This window comes from Crocuta crocuta, unplaced genomic scaffold, assembly GCF_008692635.1.
Source record: "Crocuta crocuta isolate KB4526 unplaced genomic scaffold, BGI_CrCroc_1.0 scaffold163, whole genome shotgun sequence".
Classification (NCBI taxonomy): Eukaryota; Metazoa; Chordata; class Mammalia; order Carnivora; family Hyaenidae; genus Crocuta; species Crocuta crocuta.
In genome coordinates, this window is record NW_027529533.1 from 2074050 (window position 1) to 2093737 (window position 19688).

At 38.2% G+C, this 19688-nt stretch overlaps 2 protein-coding genes across 8 annotated transcripts in view; both read left to right on the plus strand.

Annotated features, from left to right (window-relative positions):
• The window catches only part of SOS2 (SOS Ras/Rho guanine nucleotide exchange factor 2), an 83708-nt gene extending 70178 nt beyond the window's left edge, over nucleotides 1-13530 (plus strand). Inside the window, exons 19-23 of the mRNA XM_077761228.1 lie at nucleotides 885-1001; nucleotides 2279-2540; nucleotides 3070-3111; nucleotides 10868-10977; nucleotides 11796-13530. Of these exons, the coding sequence (XP_077617354.1) occupies nucleotides 885-1001; nucleotides 2279-2540; nucleotides 3070-3111; nucleotides 10868-10977; nucleotides 11796-12305 (1041 nt within the window). The 3' untranslated portion in view covers nucleotides 12306-13530. The remainder of the gene's footprint in view (nucleotides 1-884; nucleotides 1002-2278; nucleotides 2541-3069; nucleotides 3112-10867; nucleotides 10978-11795) is intronic.
• Nucleotides 13531-13630: 100 nt separating this feature from the next.
• VCPKMT (valosin containing protein lysine methyltransferase) overlaps nucleotides 13631-19688 on the plus strand; it is a 35478-nt gene continuing 29420 nt past the window's right edge. For all 7 annotated transcript variants that reach the window (XR_013334429.1, XR_013334432.1, XR_013334428.1 and 4 more), the window contains exons 1-5: nucleotides 13631-14377; nucleotides 14475-14585; nucleotides 14754-14826; nucleotides 15646-15765; nucleotides 17065-17169. Coding sequence is in view for 1 of the 7 variants with exons in the window: in XM_077761267.1 (XP_077617393.1) it covers nucleotides 14112-14377; nucleotides 14475-14585; nucleotides 14754-14826; nucleotides 15646-15765; nucleotides 17065-17169 (675 nt within the window). In the remaining 6 variants the exon portion in view is untranslated. The remainder of the gene's footprint in view (nucleotides 14378-14474; nucleotides 14586-14753; nucleotides 14827-15645; nucleotides 15766-17064; nucleotides 17170-19688) is intronic.

The following is a 19688-nucleotide window of genomic DNA, read 5'->3' on the forward strand; positions in this document are numbered from 1 at the left end:
GGAGGTGTAAGCTTGAGCCCTACATTGGGTGTAGAAATTACTTAAAAATAAAATCTTTCTTTAAAAAAGTTTCATTATGAATTTTAACTATAATTCTGTCCTAAATACTTTTATTTTATTACTTTTTAAGTATTTATTTATATTTGAGAGAGAGAGAGGCAGTGCAGGTAGGAGAGGGGCAGAGGGAGGGAGACAGAATCTGAAGCAACCTCCAGGCTCTGAGCTGTCAGCACAGAGTCCGACGTGAGGCTCGAACTCACAAGCTGTGAAATCATGACCTGAGCCGAAGTTGGATGCTTAACTGACTGAGCCACCCAGGTGCCCCTAAATACTTTTATTTTAGAGAGAGAGAACTAGCATGAGTGGGGGAGAGAGACAGGGGCGGGGCTGTTGGGAGGGAGGGAGAGGAAGAGAGGGAGAGAGGGAGAGGGAGAGAAAGAGAGTATCTCAAGTAGGCTTCATGCTCAGCGCGGAACTCGGGGCTCCATCCCACAACCCTGGGATCATGACCTGGCTGAAATCAAGAGTCAGATGTTCAACTGACTGAGCCACCCAGGAGCCCCCTAAACTCTTTTGATGCCTATTGGTGATAATCATCTTGGTGTTATACTGAATAGAAGTAATGTTAACTGAGGGATGCTAAGCCATTAAGATGGTAATGAATGAAAATCTGTACATCTTAATAGAAATGAAGACTAGAATATGCAACTCCCATAGAAATTGTACAACTTTACTTGAAAGGAGAGAGATTGGAATAATTCTTGTGAACTTTAAGATATTATGATCCCTTAATATGTTGATACTTTGTTTTTGTTTTAAACTGGTGATATACATATTCCAAGAAGATCTAAACCATGTACTTATGGAAATTTGTTTAATTCCAGAGATTCTTTGAAAACCTTAATCCCATGGGAAGTGCTTCTGAAAAGGAGTTTACAGACTATTTGTTCAATAAGTCACTAGAAATTGAACCCCGAAACTGCAAACAGCCACCTCGATTTGTAAGTCCATTATAATTATGGAAAAATTGTGGGGTTTTTTGTGTGGAAAAATTGTTTTTTTTACAATAGTATTCAATGTTTAATAACATTGCCATTAAAATTCTAATTTACTGAAACAGCTATTTTTTAGCCCTTTGTTTTACAGTACTATACTATTTCTAAAGTTATATATATTGTAGGGGGCAATGTTATTAGCCTTTTGATAAAATCTGGTTTATCCTTTATCTTAGTGGGACTTATTTATCTGTCAGCTTTTAATCCTTTGTAGTATAAGAGGGAGAGTTGTGAGAAAGTGAAAACCTAAAGTGACAGATAGCTGAATGGAACAAGAAATGAAAAGACCTGGGAAAAGGAGTGAGCAAGTGTATCCCGGTTTTTCTGGCTTGACCTTGACTCCTGTGATTAGAGCACCATAGTCCATGGTTGACAGTGGAACGAACTTTATGCTAAAAGTTGCTGCTACAGTTCCTAGTTATTCCTGGGTTTACAGTGGCAACAGAAGTAGTGGAAGACCAATTCTGAGTAGGTGAACTGGAAGCAAGGTGTGGGAGGAAGTAAAATCATTTATAACACACCTACTTTGGGCCAAGGAATAAGCTTGGTAGTTTCATGTTATCTCCACAACAGTTGTATATACAGATCTTATTCTCGTTTTAAAAATCTCAGAACTGAGGCTCAAGGAGTTAAATAACTTTTTCGAGGCTGCAAAGCTAGATATTGGCACAGTTGAGATTTTAACTTAAGTTATTAGAATCTGAGTTCCAAATTTTTTTATTAGGTTACCATTGTGAGAGTTTAAAAAGAGGGGTGGAGGTTGAGGGTGGGAGACATTGATAGCAATTTTCTCCAAAGACTTTAAAGTGCCATTATAGAAGTTGGTGATTTACTGTTAGGAAGAAAAAAAAAGTCCTTTTTTTTTTTTTTTCTGATGCACCTAACATATATTGCATCTATTATGTCTATAGTAAATATGTGTAAAATTGATATCAGTGAGTTGAAGAAGTTTAGGTTCAAGTGTTTGGGGAGCAACACGTTTTCACACATATTTTTAAGAATTTTATTTCTGTGTATGAAAAGAGGTTATTTGTATTTAGGTCCATCTTAAAATTAAGCCAATCAAATCCTGAAGTGTTTTACTAGAATGTTACAGGCTATTTTGCAGGTTGGGTTTTGACTGTACTTTCTTAACTATATGCTAAGAATTAATAAGGTAGTGCTAAGCCTTAAAAATAAAGTACATGCAAATTAGTAATGGTAGTTATGTTTGCTTTTCCTAGCCTAGGAAATCAACTTTCTCTTTAAAATCTCCCGGAATAAGGCCTAATACAGGCCGACATGGCTCTACCTCAGGCACTTTACGAGGTCATCCAACACCATTAGAAAGAGAACCATGTAAGATAAGCTTTAGTAGGATTGCTGAAACTGATCTTGAATCAACTGTGTCAGCACCAACATCTCCAAATACACCATCTACTCCACCAGTATCTGCTTCTTCAGACCTTAGTGTGTTTTTAGATGTGGATCTCAACAGTTCCTGTGGTATGTATTTGATATAAACCATTTGATAAAAAAGGAATCTGTGTTTCAGATAATTCTTCTCATTATTTTAATTAGGGAACTATAGAATCCTTTGCACACTATATTAGTGTGGAAAGTGGCATTTAAACGTGAAAATGATTAACACCAGGGATTAAAGCATCATTTGTGTATTGTTTATGCATTAATTTTTCTAATTTATTCATTAAACAAAGATTTATTTAGTACTTTTTGGGCCCCAACTACTACTCTAAAGGGAGCCATAGACAGTAAGTAAACAAGCAGATAAGTTTTGTGACAGAAGTTTAAAAAGAGATTGTGCTAGAGAGAGAACTAATCATTCTAAGAAAGGAAAAACGTTCGAGCCACAAGGGTAACATTCCAGTTTCATTTCTTTTAAAATATATCAATAAAGGATGATAAATTCTGTACTCTCTATGTTATTACATTTGTTACTTTATGCAAACATATTTTTTAAATAAAACCATACATTTTACCTCTCTTTTCAAATTAACTTTTCTCATTCCAATAGGCAGCAATAGCATCTTTGCTCCAGTCCTCCTGCCACATTCAAGTAAGTGAGTTGATTCTAATGAAACAACTGTACAGATAATATTGAGTTGACTAAATTTGTATATGGAATTTGAGTTTTGGCAACATTAAAATTTTTTGATAAATGAATAAAAATCTTATAAATAAGTGTAATGATTTGCTTAAAATGTAGAATTTTGGGGGGCACCTGAGTGGCTCAGTCAGTTAAGCGTCCAACCTTGGCTCAGGTCATGATCTCACGGTTCATGAATTCGAGCCTCGCATCGGGCTATCAGCGCAGAGCTCACTTCAGATCCTCTGTCCCTTCTCTCTCTGCCCTTCTCCCTTGCTTGTGCTCACTCACTCTTGCTCTCTCTCTCTCTGTGTCTCTCTCTCTCTGTGTGTCTCTCTCTCAAAACTAAAGCATCAAAAAAAATATTTTTAATAAAAAGAACCTCAGAATTTTGAAGGCATTTCCCATTGTTCTCTTGCTTTTATGCTTGCTGTTTAGAAGTACAGCATCGCTCACTTGTAAATTATTTATGCAAAGTTTACTTATTTTTTTAAGATTATTTATTTTGAGAGAGCGGAGGGAAGAAGGAGAGCCAGAGGGAAGGAGAGAGAAAAAGTCCCAAGCAGGCTCTGCACCACCAGCACAGACCCCAGTGTGGAGCTCAAACTGACAAACCATGAAATCATGACCTGACCTGAAATCAATAACCGAGTGAGCCAGCCAGACACCACTGTGCATAGTTCTTAAATGTTTAATATGTGCAGGCACTATTCTAGGTGCAAGAGATAGATCACTGAACATAGTTCAACCCTTTTTTTTTTTTTAAACCAGAGTATATTTGCTATAGCAAAAGGACCCAAAAACCTAGTGCCTTAAATGAAATAGACGTCTGTTTCTCACAATAGCCAGGGCAAGTAGACAACTCAGCTCCATAAGCTAGCAGGGCAATTCAGGATTTTCAAAGAGGGGCTTCCATCTCTGAGTTTTGAGCAACTGCCTCATTTTTCAGCCAGCAGGAAGGTGAAGGTCAAGGAGCATTGTTACAAAAACATGATCTGGGAGTTGCTCTCTCACATTACTTTGCTTTCTTCCCATTGGTCAAAATTTAGTTACACAGACATTCCTAGCTACAAGGGAGGCTAAGAGATGTCTGTAACTGGGCAGCCTTTTGTCTTGCTAAAATACATGGGATCCTATTACTGAAAGGAAGAAAAGGAAAGGTACACTGGGGGACATTTAGCAGTGTCTACCACAATATATGCAAGAAACTTTCAGGATCTTCTGTTTTTATTTCTAATGATCTACACATTCACAGTGTTCTGCTTTGATCTTTCATTTTGCTGTCTTCTTATTAAGCCCTTTAAATTTAGAGATTCATGCCTTGATGTCGAGAAAATGTTCCTTGTAGCTTTGTTAATAATTTCCTTCCAAACACGTTCTCTGACTCTTTATGGAGCTCTTTTTCCATATTGTACATCCTAGATTGAGTCTCCAACTTTCTTTTATCTCCTTTTGTCTACATCTTTGTTTTCTTGTTCTGTTTTCCACAAGATTTCCTCATTTCATCCTCCAGCTCTTCTATATTTTTTCATCTATCATGATTTTGAATTTCCAAGGAATTCCTTCTAGTTAACTCTGATCATGCCAATTTTATATTGTCCTGTTGTCCTGGTTTCATGGAGTCACTGTCTTATCTCCCATAGGATTTGGTATTTTTTGGAAAAAAAAATTTGCTCTGTTTCTTACATTATTTCCTTTCTCAGTTCTTTCTATTAGTTGTAGTCTCTTGTCTTTCATATTAGAGGTTTTCTTTTCTTGTCTGGTATCCTTAGCTTTTCATATTTGAGAGTGAGGCAAAATAAAGTGATGGGAAATGCTTTATCCATAGGCAGAGCTTGTTGACTTGTAGGTTTCACTGAATAGAGTGATGAGAAATTTTTACTTAGAGAAGCCCCCAATGTCAGAATCTGTGAGGTTTCTTCTCTAGGAATGTTTAGTTTTTCTAAAGAAAGATCTTCAAATCTTCTGCCTGGGTGGTCTCAACCACTGATATAAAAATCAGTGTTATCAGCACAGTCCAAAGTTTAGATTCACCAGAAAATAAAATCCCCAATCTCCTACCGTGTTTTAATTGCTCCTTACATAGACTTAATCAAGTCTTTTGTTTACATACCCATGCCTTCCATTATACCAAGTGCCTTTAAGTCCTGATCCCTCCTTTCATTCTGTGGGACACATTAATTGCTGTTTGACAGTATCACTAAATGTAGACATTTGGGTTTCATCTTCTTTGTCTCCTTCATGTATGTTGTAGTCCTCCATGTACTGAAGCTCTTCTGGCTTCACTGAAGTTTGTGTTTCTTTTTTTCCTTGTTCTGTGGTAGAAATGTTTTTACTATGTATATTTGTTTCTTCTAGTGCTGCTATACCAAAGTACCACAGACTGAGTGGCTTAAAAGAACACAGTTCTAGAGGCTATAAGTCCAAAAATCAAGGTGTTGACAGGCCTTTTTCCCTCTGAAACCTTTAAGAGAGAATCTTTCCTTGCCTATTCTAGCTTCTTGTATTTCCTAATTATCCTTGACAAGTTTTGGTTTATATGTCCATCACTTCAGTCTCTGCCTCTGTTGTCAGATGGCCATCTTCTCCCTGTGTGTTTCTTATAAAGACAATAGTCATACTGGTTAGGGCACTTTGATCCTAACTTGGTTACATAGCTGTGAAGATCTCATTTCTAAATAAGGTCATATTCACAGGTACTGAGGGTTAGGACTTCAGCATATCTTTTGAGGGGACACAGTTCAACCCATAACACCATCCCATTTTATTTTATTTTATTTTATTTTATTTTATTTTATTTTATTTTATTTTNTAGCAACACCATCCCATTTTAGAACCAGCAGTTCTAAACATTATTTTGTATGGCAGTAAAATATGCTTTCTGTACGATAAAGAAAATTTCATCTTGAAATTTAATGGAGGATGTTAATAGCTGCATAAAATTCTGACTCTCTAAAACAAATCTTGAAATAAAGAACATTGTACATATGAAAAGTGCTCATGTACAGTGAGTAAAACAGCAAAACTCATTAACAATGGACATGAATAGACAGTTCACATCACAGTAGGATCAAACCTATGTTAAAAGGTACTCTCATACATTATCCCTTGTAAATTAGTGTATTAGTATGACCCTTTTGGAAAGAAATCTGTAAACAATATGTCAAACCATAAAAATGTTCATACCCTTTGGCTTATTCGTGTAATAGGAAATTGAGTACTTTGTACCAGCTACCCTGCTAGATACTACAGATTCAGTGGCAAACCAGAGGATCAAGTTTCTGCCTTCATTTATACAAAATACCAATTTGGGGAAGAAGTCACATACTTGATCACATTATTCATCCCCCTGTCTTGGTTTTTCTACTTTACTTTCAGCTCACTAGTCTACCTTGCTTGTTTCTCTTCTTATTTCCAGCCAGCAAAGAATGGAAGGCCACAAGATTCAGTCTCTGGACCTCTTCTCACTCATTTGGTTGACCCATTCAGTCTTACATTGATAATTCCCCATTTTTTCCCTCTACCTAGAACCACCCTCTTGACTTTTTGACTTCTATATTCAGTGACCTATTCGACATCTCTATCTGGACATTGAGTAAGAATCTCAAACTTCCCCAAAACTGAACTTGCTTTTATCCCTCCAAAGTAGTTCTTCCCACAGCTCCCTTGTGCCATTCTAACTGCATCTAATTGGTTAGGCCAAAAAAGTAGAGTTATCTTTTATCTCTCTCTTTTTCTCATACCCCAAATGTGATTCATCAACAAATCTTGTTTACCCTCAAAATATATCCAGAATATAACTGTTTCTCGCCATCTCTACAGCTGTCGCCTTGATCCAGGCCACCACTATAGTAGCATTTTAACTACTTCCCCACCTTCCCCACAGTCTGTTTTCAATATAGCAGCTGGGTTCTTTTAGAATGTAAGTTAGACTTTTCTCACAGCCTCCAGTGGCTTTCCATCTCAAAGTAAACGCCAAGGTTCTTTTAAAGGACCCAGAAGGTCCTATGCATTTTAGCCTTTCATATGTCAGACTTCATCACCTACTTTTTTCTTCCATCAATCACTCTGTTCCAGCTACTCTGCTTGATGCACACAATAGATGCATTCCCACATCAGGACCTAACGCTTTTGCCATTCCCTCTGCGTAAAATGCTCTTTACCCAATTGGCTTCATGGCAGGCTCCCTTGCCTCCTTCAGACTTTTGTCCCATGTTACATGAGTGAGGCCTTCCCTAGTCACCCTATTTAAAATTGTTCCCTTCCTATCTCTTCCTATCTTCCTTCCCTACCTAATATTTCTTCTTCTAACTTATGGCCATAATACTTTCTCTCCCCAATCCAGAATATAAGCTCTGTAAGGACATGAATTTTTGCCTGTTGTGGTTCACTACTGTATTGCCATAGGGCCTAGAACAGTGCCTGGCACTACAGCAGGTGCACAATAAGTATTTGTTGAATAAATAGATGGACGGATGGCAAAAAATTGGAAGTAACTTACATAGCTAACTAACATTACAGATACTGTTTAGTAAATTATCCTACATTCTAGTTTTGAACACTGAAGCTAAATGCTCACAAAAATTAATCTTGTAGGGAAGTGGGGTTTTTTTTAACCATTTTTAATTTTTTTAATGTTTATTTTTTGAGACAGAGTGAGAGAGAGAGACCAAGCGCATGAGTGGGGGAGGGATAGAAAAAGAGGGAGACACATAATCTGAAGTGGGCTCCATGCTCTGAGCTGTCAGCACAGAGCCAGACATAGAGCTTGAATTCATAAACTGTGAGGTCATGACCTGAGCCGAAGTCAGAGATTTAACCAGCTGAGCCACCCAGGCATCCCCAGAGAAGTGTTCTTGATAGGAAAATAAAATCGTGTTGATGCTTCAGTAGGGACTGTTGAGTGCCTGCTATGGAGAAGTATAGTGGTTTTGTGGTCTGATGGTAGAGTTAGACCTATATTCAGAAGCTCTCACAGCTTTTCTAACATCATTTAGGTATTTTCTGCTTCCATGAGTGTGTGTTTCTGTAAGGAAGAGAAGACCCGCCTAAGTCTGACTTAAACAATGAGAAAGCATTCTGATTCACATAACTGGACGCCTAGAGGAAGGCTGCTTTAAGACTTGTTGAATCAGTGGCTCAATGATGTTATCAAAGACCAGGTTTCTTTTAGACTGTTCATTGTTTTGTCCAAATTATCAGCTTTATCTAAGACTGTTTTTCCTCAGGGTCATAAGAGTGGTGGTAGCAGGAGCATAACAGTTTGTGAAATGCTTCTTTATTCAGTGAGTAAAGAAGAAAAGAGAGGTACAGAAAAGAGAGACAGGCTGGCAGAGTGCTTTTCCAGAATGGCAAGGAACTTTGTTTTCAGTAGCTGCAAACACATCTTTCAGATTTCACTAGTCTGAACTAGGTCACATGCCTTCAGCTAAACCAGTCACTGTGGCTAAAGAATTAGATTACTCTGATTTGATCTAATCAGTCCCCATCTCTGGACCTAAGGGATGAGGTCAGCTTTCCCTGAAGCACAGGGCTGCATGTATGAAAGGAAGGTAGATAAAAATCTCATCATGTTAAAACAGTGAGTTCTGTGCCCACTTCTTTGTTTTCCTTTTTCCTTTTAAAAGCATATTTACTATTGGGGTGCCTTGCTGGCTCAGTCATTAGAGCATACTTTAAAAAAAGTATTATGGAAGTATAGTTGACATGCAATATTATTTTAGTTTCAGATATACAACACAGTGATTTGACAGTTCTTTGTATTGCTCCGTGTTCACCATAAGTGTAGTTACCCAGTGTCACCATACAGCGTTATTATATTATCGACTATATTCCCTATGCTCCTTCTTTTTTGGTGGCTGAGTAATATTCCATTATATATGTGTGTACACCCCATATCTTCTTTATCCATTCATCTATTTTTTAAAATGTTCAATTTTGAGAGAGACGGAGACAGAGCATGAATGGGAGAGGGACAGAGAGAGGGAGACACAGAATCCAAAGCAGGCTGCAGGCTCTGAGCTGTCAGCACAGAGCCTCACACGAAGTTTGAACCCACAAACTCTGAGATCATGACCTGAGCCGAAGTTGGATGCCTAACCAACTGATCCACTCAGGCACCCCTATTCATTCATCTATTGATGGATACTTGAGTTGCTTCTGTGTCTTGGTTACTGTAAATAATGCTTCAGGGAACATAGGGGTACATATATCTTTTTGAATTAGTGCTTTTGTTTCCTTGGGGTAAATGCTCAGTAGTGGAATTACTGGATCATATGGTATTTCTGTTTTTAATTTTTTGAGGAACCTCCATACTGTTTCCACAGTGGGTGCATTCGTTTACAGTCCCACCAACAGTGCACAAGGATTCCCTTTCCTCCACATTCTCACCAACACTTGTTATTTCTCTGATTGGAGTTGGGGTGCACTGTGCCAAATTGGCCAACTAAACCACATGAGATAGATTCCCTATCACCAAGAGTAGTTTGCGTTCAAAGACAGGGACAAGGCAAAGGATGTTGGGCAGGCAAAAGGAATATATCCACAGCACATAGTGTTCAGCCTAACATCCTGCAGCGTCTCCCAATGACCCATAGGCATACTTTTCCTCTGTTGACACCCTGAGGTAACAAGACCCATGAGGTGACTACAGAGTCACATTTTCAGGACAGCAGTTTTTTACATGGAGTAACAAGATTGACTTCTTCACTTGGATATTGCATAAGCAGTTCACACACAATGAATTTAAAATTAAACTCCTCAATTTTCCAAACTAGTTCCTGTGAACTCAATCTTAGTATAATGATAAATGAGACATGGTCACTGCTTTTATAACAACTGGATATAGAGAGAGATCAGATAGACTTGGTCCATAACTATAGGTATTTTTATCATATGAAGAACAAAAGAAATAAATGAAATGAAAATAGTTCTTTTTTTATGTTTATTTATTTATATTGAGAGAGAGGGAGAGTGGAGGAGAGACAGAGAGAGAGGAGGAGAGAGAATCCCAAGCAGGCTCCGCACTATCAGTGCAGAGCCTGATGAGGGGCTCAGTCTCACATTCCATGAGATCCTGACTTGAGCCAAAATCAAGAGTTGGACACTTAACCGACTGAGCCATCCTGGTGCCCCAGAAAACAGTTCTTACTCTATGTCTATTTGCCATAGAACTTTCCTCTGAATACTTTATTATCAGAGTAATAAAGTATTACATGTAGTTATATAACATGTCCTTTATCAGTGAGAAACTTAACAAAGAGAAAGGGTTATTTGATACCACTTTATCTTTTGCTCTCCTATTTGGAAGTTTTATTACCTGTGTAGAAATATATTTAATATTAGCTGCCTCAAAATTATGTATGATTATGTATGATCTTTTCTCTGGAAGTTACTCCAATATATGCATATACGTTTGTTTTGTCTGTTTTAGATTTTAAAAAGGCTTTTGAGGGAGCCGAATCTCATATTAATTGTATGTCTTCATGTAGCTATAGTACCTACTATATGCCAAGGACTACCAGTGTACTAGTGCTTAGGGATACAAAAATAAATACACACTACCCTCAGAAAGCTTATGGTTTTTAGTAGAGAGGATAGGTAAACCAACAGTCAGCTACAGTAAAGTCTGACACTTGCTGTAGCAGAGTTGATTATGTATTGCAATAAAGTCTTGTTTTATGGTTGCACTGTGAATTGTGGTTAAACTAATCTTTTTTACCCCTAGAGTCTTTCTTCAGTTCATGTGGTAGTTTACATAAACTAAGTGAAGAGCCACTGATTCCTCCTCCTCTTCCTCCTCGAAAAAAGTTTGATCACGATGCTTCAAATTCCAAGGTAGTCAACAGGACTTAGGTTTGCCTTAACTTATTCAAAGTTGTGAAATCTTCAGAATAGTGCTTGTTCTTATAAAAAGTCTGTCGATTATAATTTGGCTACCCTCTAAAGTTTTTCAATGCCTTGGTTTTATTTGAAAAATACTTTTAAAATAATGGCTTAATTCTTGTAATATTTTTTTCTAAAAAGAGGCTGGGCAGATTCACAGATACTTAGAAGTATGTTTTCGTTCTGGTAGAAATGGAAAAAACTAGTATTCCAAGCATTCTTGAAACTTTAAACCAGTACTTCTCAAACTGGAGGCTGCATCAGAATCACTTGGGAGGCTTGTTAAAACCAGCTTGCCAGAGTTTCTGATTCAACAGGTCTAGGGTGGGACACAAGAATTTGCATTTTTTAACAAGTTCCCTACTGGTACTGCTGCTGCTGTACCTGGATCACACTTTACGAACCATCCTTGGGAAAGTAGATGTAGATGGCCAGAAAGCAGAAGCTAGACATTAAGTCCCCTTGACATTATGTCCATTAATGTTCGCAAAGCTATACATCCCTTTTACTCACTTGCCTATTATAATTACAAGATAACCTGAGCCTTTATGTTCTAAGATTTCAATTAAAACATCTCATATATAAAACTACTAAACTGGGCCCCAAGTTATACTGTAAGTAATTTATTGATAAATCTGATCATTAAATTAGATTAACCTATTTTGAGCCTCTGGATTTAACTGAACACATAAGAATTTTTCAGTCTATTAAAGCTTTTTCTTAACAGATTTTTTAGGAGAATGGAGGTATAATTTAAATTTTTTTTTTAGGGAAATATGAAATCTGATGATGACCCCCCTGCTATTCCACCAAGACAACCTCCTCCTCCAAAGGTAAAACCCAGAGTTCCTGCTCCTACTGGTGCATTTGACGGGCCTCTGCATAGTCCACCTCCACCACCGCCGAGAGATCCTCTTCCTGATACCCCTCCACCAGTTCCCCTTCGGCCTCCAGAACACTTTATAAACTGTCCATTTAATCTTCAGCCACCACCGCTAGGACATCTTCACAGAGATCCAGAGTGGTTCAGAGACGTTAGTACCTGTCCAAATTCGCCAAATACTCCTCCTAGCACACCCTCTCCAAGAGTACCGCGTCGATGCTATGCGCTCAGTTCCAGTCACAATAACCTTGCTCATCCTCAAGCTCCCCCTGTTCCACCAAGGCAGAATTCAAGCCCTCACCTACCAAAACTGCCACCAAAGACTTATAAACGGGAGCTTTCGCACCCCCCATCGTACAGACTGCCTTTGCTAGAAAATGCAGAAACTCCTCAATGACCTTAGCCATATGTAGTCATTGACACTGGAATGGTATTTGTAAAGGTTTTTTTTTTTTTAATTTATTCAGAAAAAGGCATAGTATTTTAGTACTTTTTACAAATAATGCTCTTACAAAAATGCTACTGATCAAATAAGCTTTTAAAAATCAGAAAAGTAAAATACAGAAGTCCTTTACCATGATCCTCAGGTCATCAGTAGCATTGCCTTGTTTTGGATCCTCAGTGCTGCCAAAAGGCCAGTATAAAGAATTTATATTTGCACTGTAGACTCTGCTAAAATATGGTTTAAAGTGACATTGATTGCACTGAAAAGGGATAGTGCATTTGTGGAATTTTTCAAATTTGAGTAATAGATGCCTTTTTAAGGCCATGAATTTACACAGGTGTAGGGGGTGTACGGTATTACTGATTTTTAAAACTCTTTGACCATCTTCTAGTTTTTACTTCTAGTTTTTACATTTAGGAGAATTGTGAAAAACACCCACTGTTCTTAAAACTCTTTAATGCCATGTCTTAAACGCCAGAATTTGCTGCTGAAGACAAAAAATGAAAAATAGAATGAAAATAATAGAATGCACTGTAAGTGTTTATTATTTTGTCAACATGTATACAGAGACTACCTAACCCAATCATAGAGGGAAAAAGGGCATGTATCTCATTCAGATGTGCCTTTTGTTTTTGCAGACTATGGTGTCTTTAGCTAATGAGTTGCCTGTTGTTTTGGAAAACAAAGTTAATATGCCATGTATGTACAGTTTTGTTTATATTGTATATTTAAAGATAATGCTAATAACCTATATAAATTTAAGTGACTCGAGGCCTATAATACAATCTGCTACTTTACTAATTCAGAAATTCAGAGGAAAAATTCTTACGGCCTAGGAACCAACTGCTTTGCCCTCAAGACCTAGTAACTTTCTCTATAAATTTCATGTTAACTAAAATTTTTTAAATATTTTTTTTACATTGGTAACATTTAATCCAGCAAATACTTAAAGCTTTATTAAACTTTTTATTCAGAGAAGTGAGTAAAACTTTTATTTGCCATTTAGACTCCTGGGTTCAAAGTGATGAAAAAGTGTGTTTTGCTAATAGTGTTGTAGCAGCAGTTGTAAAATAGCCAAAAGCCACGTTGTTTATTTACTGGTCTGTGGCCTTTTACTGTGCTTTGTATCAGAGTTCTTAACAAGATTAATAAATCACCCCAGTCTTAATTTTTAAAAGCCTTTTAAAGTATGTGTTTTCATTATAAGGAACAAGGGGAGAGACTGTTAAATACACTCACATTATTTACAGTATTTTGTGCAATTTACCTTACATAATCCCAAAGAATTTAAGTGAAGTAAATTTTAGAGGGATAATTTTGTCTTAACCTTTAAAACACAGCAAGCTTCCAGCAGCTATTTTTATGCATTCATTAGAAGCATGCTAGGAAACTCTTGATAAGGATTATTAGCCTTCCTTTTGAATTAATCTCCAGGTAAAAACGCTCTCAAGTTGCCTTTGTTTTTTAAAGAGCAGTTTATAATCTTAGCTTTGGAAGAGTGATTTAAACTACTTGTTTGTTAGGCCTGACTTGTAATTGAGCGGAGTGAGGCCGACCAGCACGCATGTTGGGGAAGCGGGCGGCCTCGTGCTCGACCACGCCCAGGTAACCCTGCCTTCCCGGCTTTGTGCCTTTGCGCACGCGCAGTGACGCCAACTTGGCCACTAGGCGGCGCCGGGCCCTCTTCAAGTCGGCCCTTGTGGCGGTGCGTGTGGATGTGACGTCACCGCGCGCGCCGCCTCTTGTTGCTGGGCAGCGATGGCGGCTACCCTGGAGTCCTCCGCGGAGGACCCGCTGCGGAACTTTGTTCGAGTTTTGGAGAAGCGAGATGGCACAGTGTTACGACTGCAGCAGTATGGCTCTGGCGGCGTGGGCTGCGTTGTTTGGGATGCTGCCATTGTTCTTTCTAAGTACCTGGAAACGCCCGAGTTTTCCGGCGATGGGGCCCACGCTCTGAGCCGGCGGTCGGTGCTGGAACTGGGCTCTGGCACAGGGGCCGTGGGGCTCATGGCCGCTACCCTCGGGTAAGAGCTGGCGGGAGGGGGCGCCGCTTTGTTCGGGAAATCCGCATTACTGGTTTACCATGCTTGTGCCTACACCTCAGTCGACCTTATTTTACAGGGCTGATGTTGTAGTCACTGATCTTGAGGAATTGCAAGACTTGCTGAAGATGAATATTAATATGAACGAGCACCTTGTCACTGGTTCTATTCAAGCCAAGGTACTGAAATGGTTTGTATGGCCTTTCAGCTTGTTTTACGTTAACGATTTGTAGTTTCCTTTAAATTGCATTTCACTAAAAGCATAGTTAATACGAAGGGGACTTTTTAGGCTTTGTTTATAAAACTGTGTTTTAAAGTATTAAAGCAACCATTAAAATATTTGGTTGGCATTTTTAAGGGGGGAAGAAATAGAAGACTTTGCTTCTCCACCAGACTACATACTGATGGCCGACTGCATATACTACGAAGAGGTAAGTACTCAGTGAGTGAAGTGCCTTCCTTTAGACGTTGTACCATGATTCGTGGATTTCATAGTGCACATTTCTTCACATTTTAACATCTCTAAATGCAGGATATTTGTCCTAAAGTTGGTGATACCGTAAAGAGAAAATAAAGGTTATAAGGAACTATATATGTACACTCACAGTAAACGTATATACCTGTGAAACAGTGGAGAAAAGTATTATGTGCATTTTACTAGAAGCTTCTGTAATATTTTAAAAGGGTTTTGCGTTTGGATCTGTTATGAAAAGCTAAGTTTTTTTTAAAGCTCTTCATAGTCAACATGTTGACCATGACATTGAGAATTAAGTTGCTTTGTAAAGAATTCATTTTTCTGTGGCAAGATGATTCAGAATGATTTTTTAAAACCCATTTGTATAGTATCGTGGGCATCACTCATTTTTAAAATAACAAGGATTGAGCTAACCTATGTTCAAGTTAGTGTCAAACTTGCCTTTGTAGGCAAAATCAAATTAAAATAGATTAAGTAAAATTAATTTTTTAAGGGTGAAGTCATTTCAGTTTGTTTTCCCATGGGCACTCCAAAATGCAGTCACTTGACTCCTCTCTTTGGAAACTGAAATGAGTGCAATGATTGATGAGTTAAGAGAAGTTTACCAGTTATTCGTTACGGAGCTTTAACCACATGTATTTTGTTGGATTAATTCAAAGATGGATAAGTTGGAGGGAAATTGCAGTTACCCTTTGTACTTCCCCTGCCCCCTTTTTATAGTAAAAATATAAATATTTAAAAATCATAAACAAAAACTGTATTCCTTTTTGAACAGTCTTTGGAGCCATTGTTGAAAACTCTAAAAGATCTTAGTGGATTTGAGACTTGTATTATATGTTGTTATGAACAACGAACAATGGGGAAAAATCCAGAAATTGAGAAAAAATATTTTGAGGTAAGTACTGTACTAGATTCTGTTTTTATACTGATTACCCTTCCCACAAGGCTTTATGTGACTGTGTTCAAGTATATTGTGGTAGTTTTGGTGGGGAAAACATTCTACTTGTAGGAACCCAAGGAAAGGATCTTTCATGGCCCACTATTCTATTAAGCCCCCTGGTTTTTTTTCATCTTTTCTGATCTTTTATTTCTTTTTCTTTTCTAATTAGGTGATCTAATATTTACAGAACAATCTAAAGTAAAGATGACACCCTTGTCTTTTCTGGGAAAGTTTTTAATGTTTCTTGATTAAACACAATGTTTTGGGGAACATATTAACGATGTATGTATTACTTTCGGAGTTTACATCCTGTAACATGATATGCGATATGTTCTCCTGTGTTTTTCTCTACATTTTTATGAAAACTTTGACAAAGATCTCGTATCTACTTTCTTTTTTTTAAGTTTACTTATTCATTTGAGAGAGAGTGTACAGGGGAGAGGCAGAGAGCGAGTGAGAGAATCCCAAGCAGGCTCTTCCTCTCAGGGCAGAGCCCAACATGGGACTCAATCCCAGGAACCCATTAACTGTGAGATCATGACCTGAGCTGAAATCAAGTGTTAGACACATTAACCACATAACTGACTGAGCCACCCTCGTGCCCTGGAAGATATCCTGTCTACTTTCAGTTTCTTTCTCTCTCTTCTCTCCCTCTCCCTCTCTCTCACTCTCTCTCTCACTGTCTCTTGCTCTCGACTTTTTACTTTGAAATAAAGACTCACACAAAGTTGCAAGAGTACATAGAGCCCCATGTATGTTTCACCCATCTTCCCCTGATTGTCACCGAAATGCTTTTGATGGGCAAAAATCCATCACTTCACAAGTGACTCCTCTTGAGGGTACATCCACACAGCCCTTTATCTGCTGAAAGGAATACTTAAGTCAGAAAGCAAATAGATGACTGCCTCAGATATGTGCTAAAATGGTTTTTTATTTTTCTTGAAAGCAAAAGTTGGTGAACTTTTTTTTTTAACTTTTGAGAGTATAATTGAAAATTTTATATTGCTAAATAGTTTCAGTTGAGTTAAAACACATGTAAAATGCACATATATCCAGTGCTTGGCTCAGTTTTTCATATGTATACACCCCAACAACCACCACCCTACGTAAAGATAGAGAACACTTGTAGGACCTTGAAAGGCCCCTACGTGCCATTCCCAAGTCATACTCTAAAATTAACCATCATTCTGACTTCTGTCACCTCAGGACACTTCGTATTACTGAATTTAAAGTGTATCTCTTTTAAATTTATAGCTTCTCCAACTAGACTTTGACTTTGAAAAAATTCCTTTGGAGAAACATGATGAAGAATATCGAAGTGAAGATATTCATATTTTATACATCAGAAAGAAAAAACCGGTAAATATAGTCCCAGCTCTTTATCCTCTGTGGAGATTTCATTAGCTGGGCACGGTCTCTGAGCTAATATGTGGTATAGATGTTGATTGTGATGTGGGGAAACAGCTCTGATAAACTCACTGAACTAAGGCACTCTCAGTGTTAAGATGACTTAATCTACCTGGGCTTGGACTCTTCCTTTAAAATTAGGCAGGCTGCTTTTATAAAGTTCTTTTCCATCCATAAATAATAGAGGTTTATAATTGGGCATTACCTCAAGCAAGTAACTCAGCTATTTGTAAGTTTGTTAGAGATTTAAAAATGCCAGTTCTGACTTCTGTGAACTTTCTCCAGTCATTCAGAATTTTTTTAAGTTTATTTATTTTGAGAGAGAAAGTGCAAGTGAGGGAAGGGCAGAGAGAGAAAATTCCAAGCAGGCTCTACACTGTCAGCACTGAGCCCAACTCCAGGCTCAAACTCATGAACTATGAGATCATGACCTGAGCCAAAGTTGGATGCTTAACTGACTGAGCCACCCAGGTGCCCCCAATTTTTTTAAACAGTAAAATACAAGGTAAAATACAGTAAGGGAGGTCTGTACAGTAAATAAAAATGCACTCTGTTAAATAAAATTTATGTATGTTTCCCTTTTTCGTTGCTTTCTTTACCTGTTAGAATAATTATATTTTATGCAAGTTGCCTCTGTGATGCCCAGAGTTTAAGCCTGTAGAAAGGAAGAATTGTGTCTTATCCATTTTTGTATCACCTTCTGTGTATGTGACTAGTATAAAGCAAAAACATGATCAAGTTTGTGAATTAAGGATGCTTAATTTAGTAAATCCCACTTGTTTCTGTTCTCTTTGCTTTGATTGAATTTGCTTATGAAGAAGTTTTCCAATTATGTGAATTCTAGCCAAAAGCAAATTAACATGCAATTTGGGGGATCAAGGCTAGGTGTTAGGACTATAAAGAAAGAGGACTGGTGGGGTTAGTAATTCAGATCTACTAACTTTTATTTGGCATGGTGCTGGAGATATAAAGATAAATTTTAAAATGTTTTATGTTTTAAGGAAAGTGGTTAGCTCAAGCTGTTGTACAGGGTTGTTTTTCTTTGTTTATTTTTAGGGGTACCTGGTGTCTTGGGTAAGCATCCAACTGTTGATTTCAGCTCAGGTCACAATCTCATGGTTTGTGAAGTTGAGCCCTGCATCAGGCTCTGTGCTGACAGTGTGGAGCCTGCTTCGGATTCTTTCTCTCCCTCGCTCTCTGCCTCTCCCCAGCTCACATTCTCTGTCTTAAAAGAAGATTTATTTTTGAGTAATCTCTGCACCCAACGAGGGACTCAAACTTGCAATCCCAAGATTGGAGTCACATGCTCTACCAACTGAGACAGCCAGGTGCCCCTGTGCTGTAGTTGTGAAAGTAAAATTTTTTTGAGGCATAAAGATTTTGTGTTTCCTAAATGTACAGGCTTGCATTCCCCCCAACCCCCACGCCCCCAGAGAATCACTTTTTTTTTTTTAATTTTTAGAGAGCGCAAGCAGGGGTGGGGAAGAAATCATGAGCAGGGGACAGGCAGAGAAAGAGGGAAAGAGAATCCTGAGTGGCCTCTGCACTGGATCCTGACGTGGGGTTTGATCTCACAGCTGTGAGATCTAAGCTGAAATCAAGAGTCAGAAGCTTAACCAACTGAGCCACCCAGGGGCCTGATACAGAGAAAATCTTTAGCAGGCTCCACACTCAGTGCAAAGCCTGATGCAGGACTCAGTCCCATAACCCTGGGATCATGACCTGAGTGGATCAAGAGACCAACGCTCAACTGACTGAGCCATGCAGGTGCCCCAGAATCAGTTTTGTTTTGTTTTTTTTGTTTATTTTTTGAGAGAGGCAGAGTGCAAGCGGGGGAGGGGCAGAGAGAGAGGGAGACAGAATCCGAAGCAGGCTCCAGGCTCTGAGCCATCAGCACAGAGCCCCGACTCGAGGCTCAAACTCACGAACTGTGAGATTGTGACCTGAGCCGAAGTCACAGGTGCCCCAGAATCAGTTTATTTTTAAAAATTGATAACATTCACATACCATAAAATTCACGCTTTTAAAATGTAAATGTAGTGGTTTTATAGTATACTCAGAGTTGCACAATCATCACCTTTTTAATTCTAAACATTTTTATCACCCCAAAAAGAAACCCCATACCCATTAGCAGTCACTTCCTATTCCTGTCTTTCCCTAGTCCTTGGCAACCATCAGTCTGTTCTCTATTGATTTGCCTATTCTGAACATTTCATATAAATGGAATCACACACTCTGTGGCTTCCTGTATCTGGCTTCTAACAGCACAGTGGTTTTTAAGGTTTTTACATGTTGGAGCCCACATTATCAGCACTTTTTAAGTATAATGTATTTTTTTTTAAATACAGTTTAATATTTGTGTGCATATACTACACTTTATCCATTCATCATTTGATAGGCATTTCAGTGGTTTTCACTTTTGGCTATAATGAATAATACTATGAGTATTCATGTGAGAATTTTTGAATGAC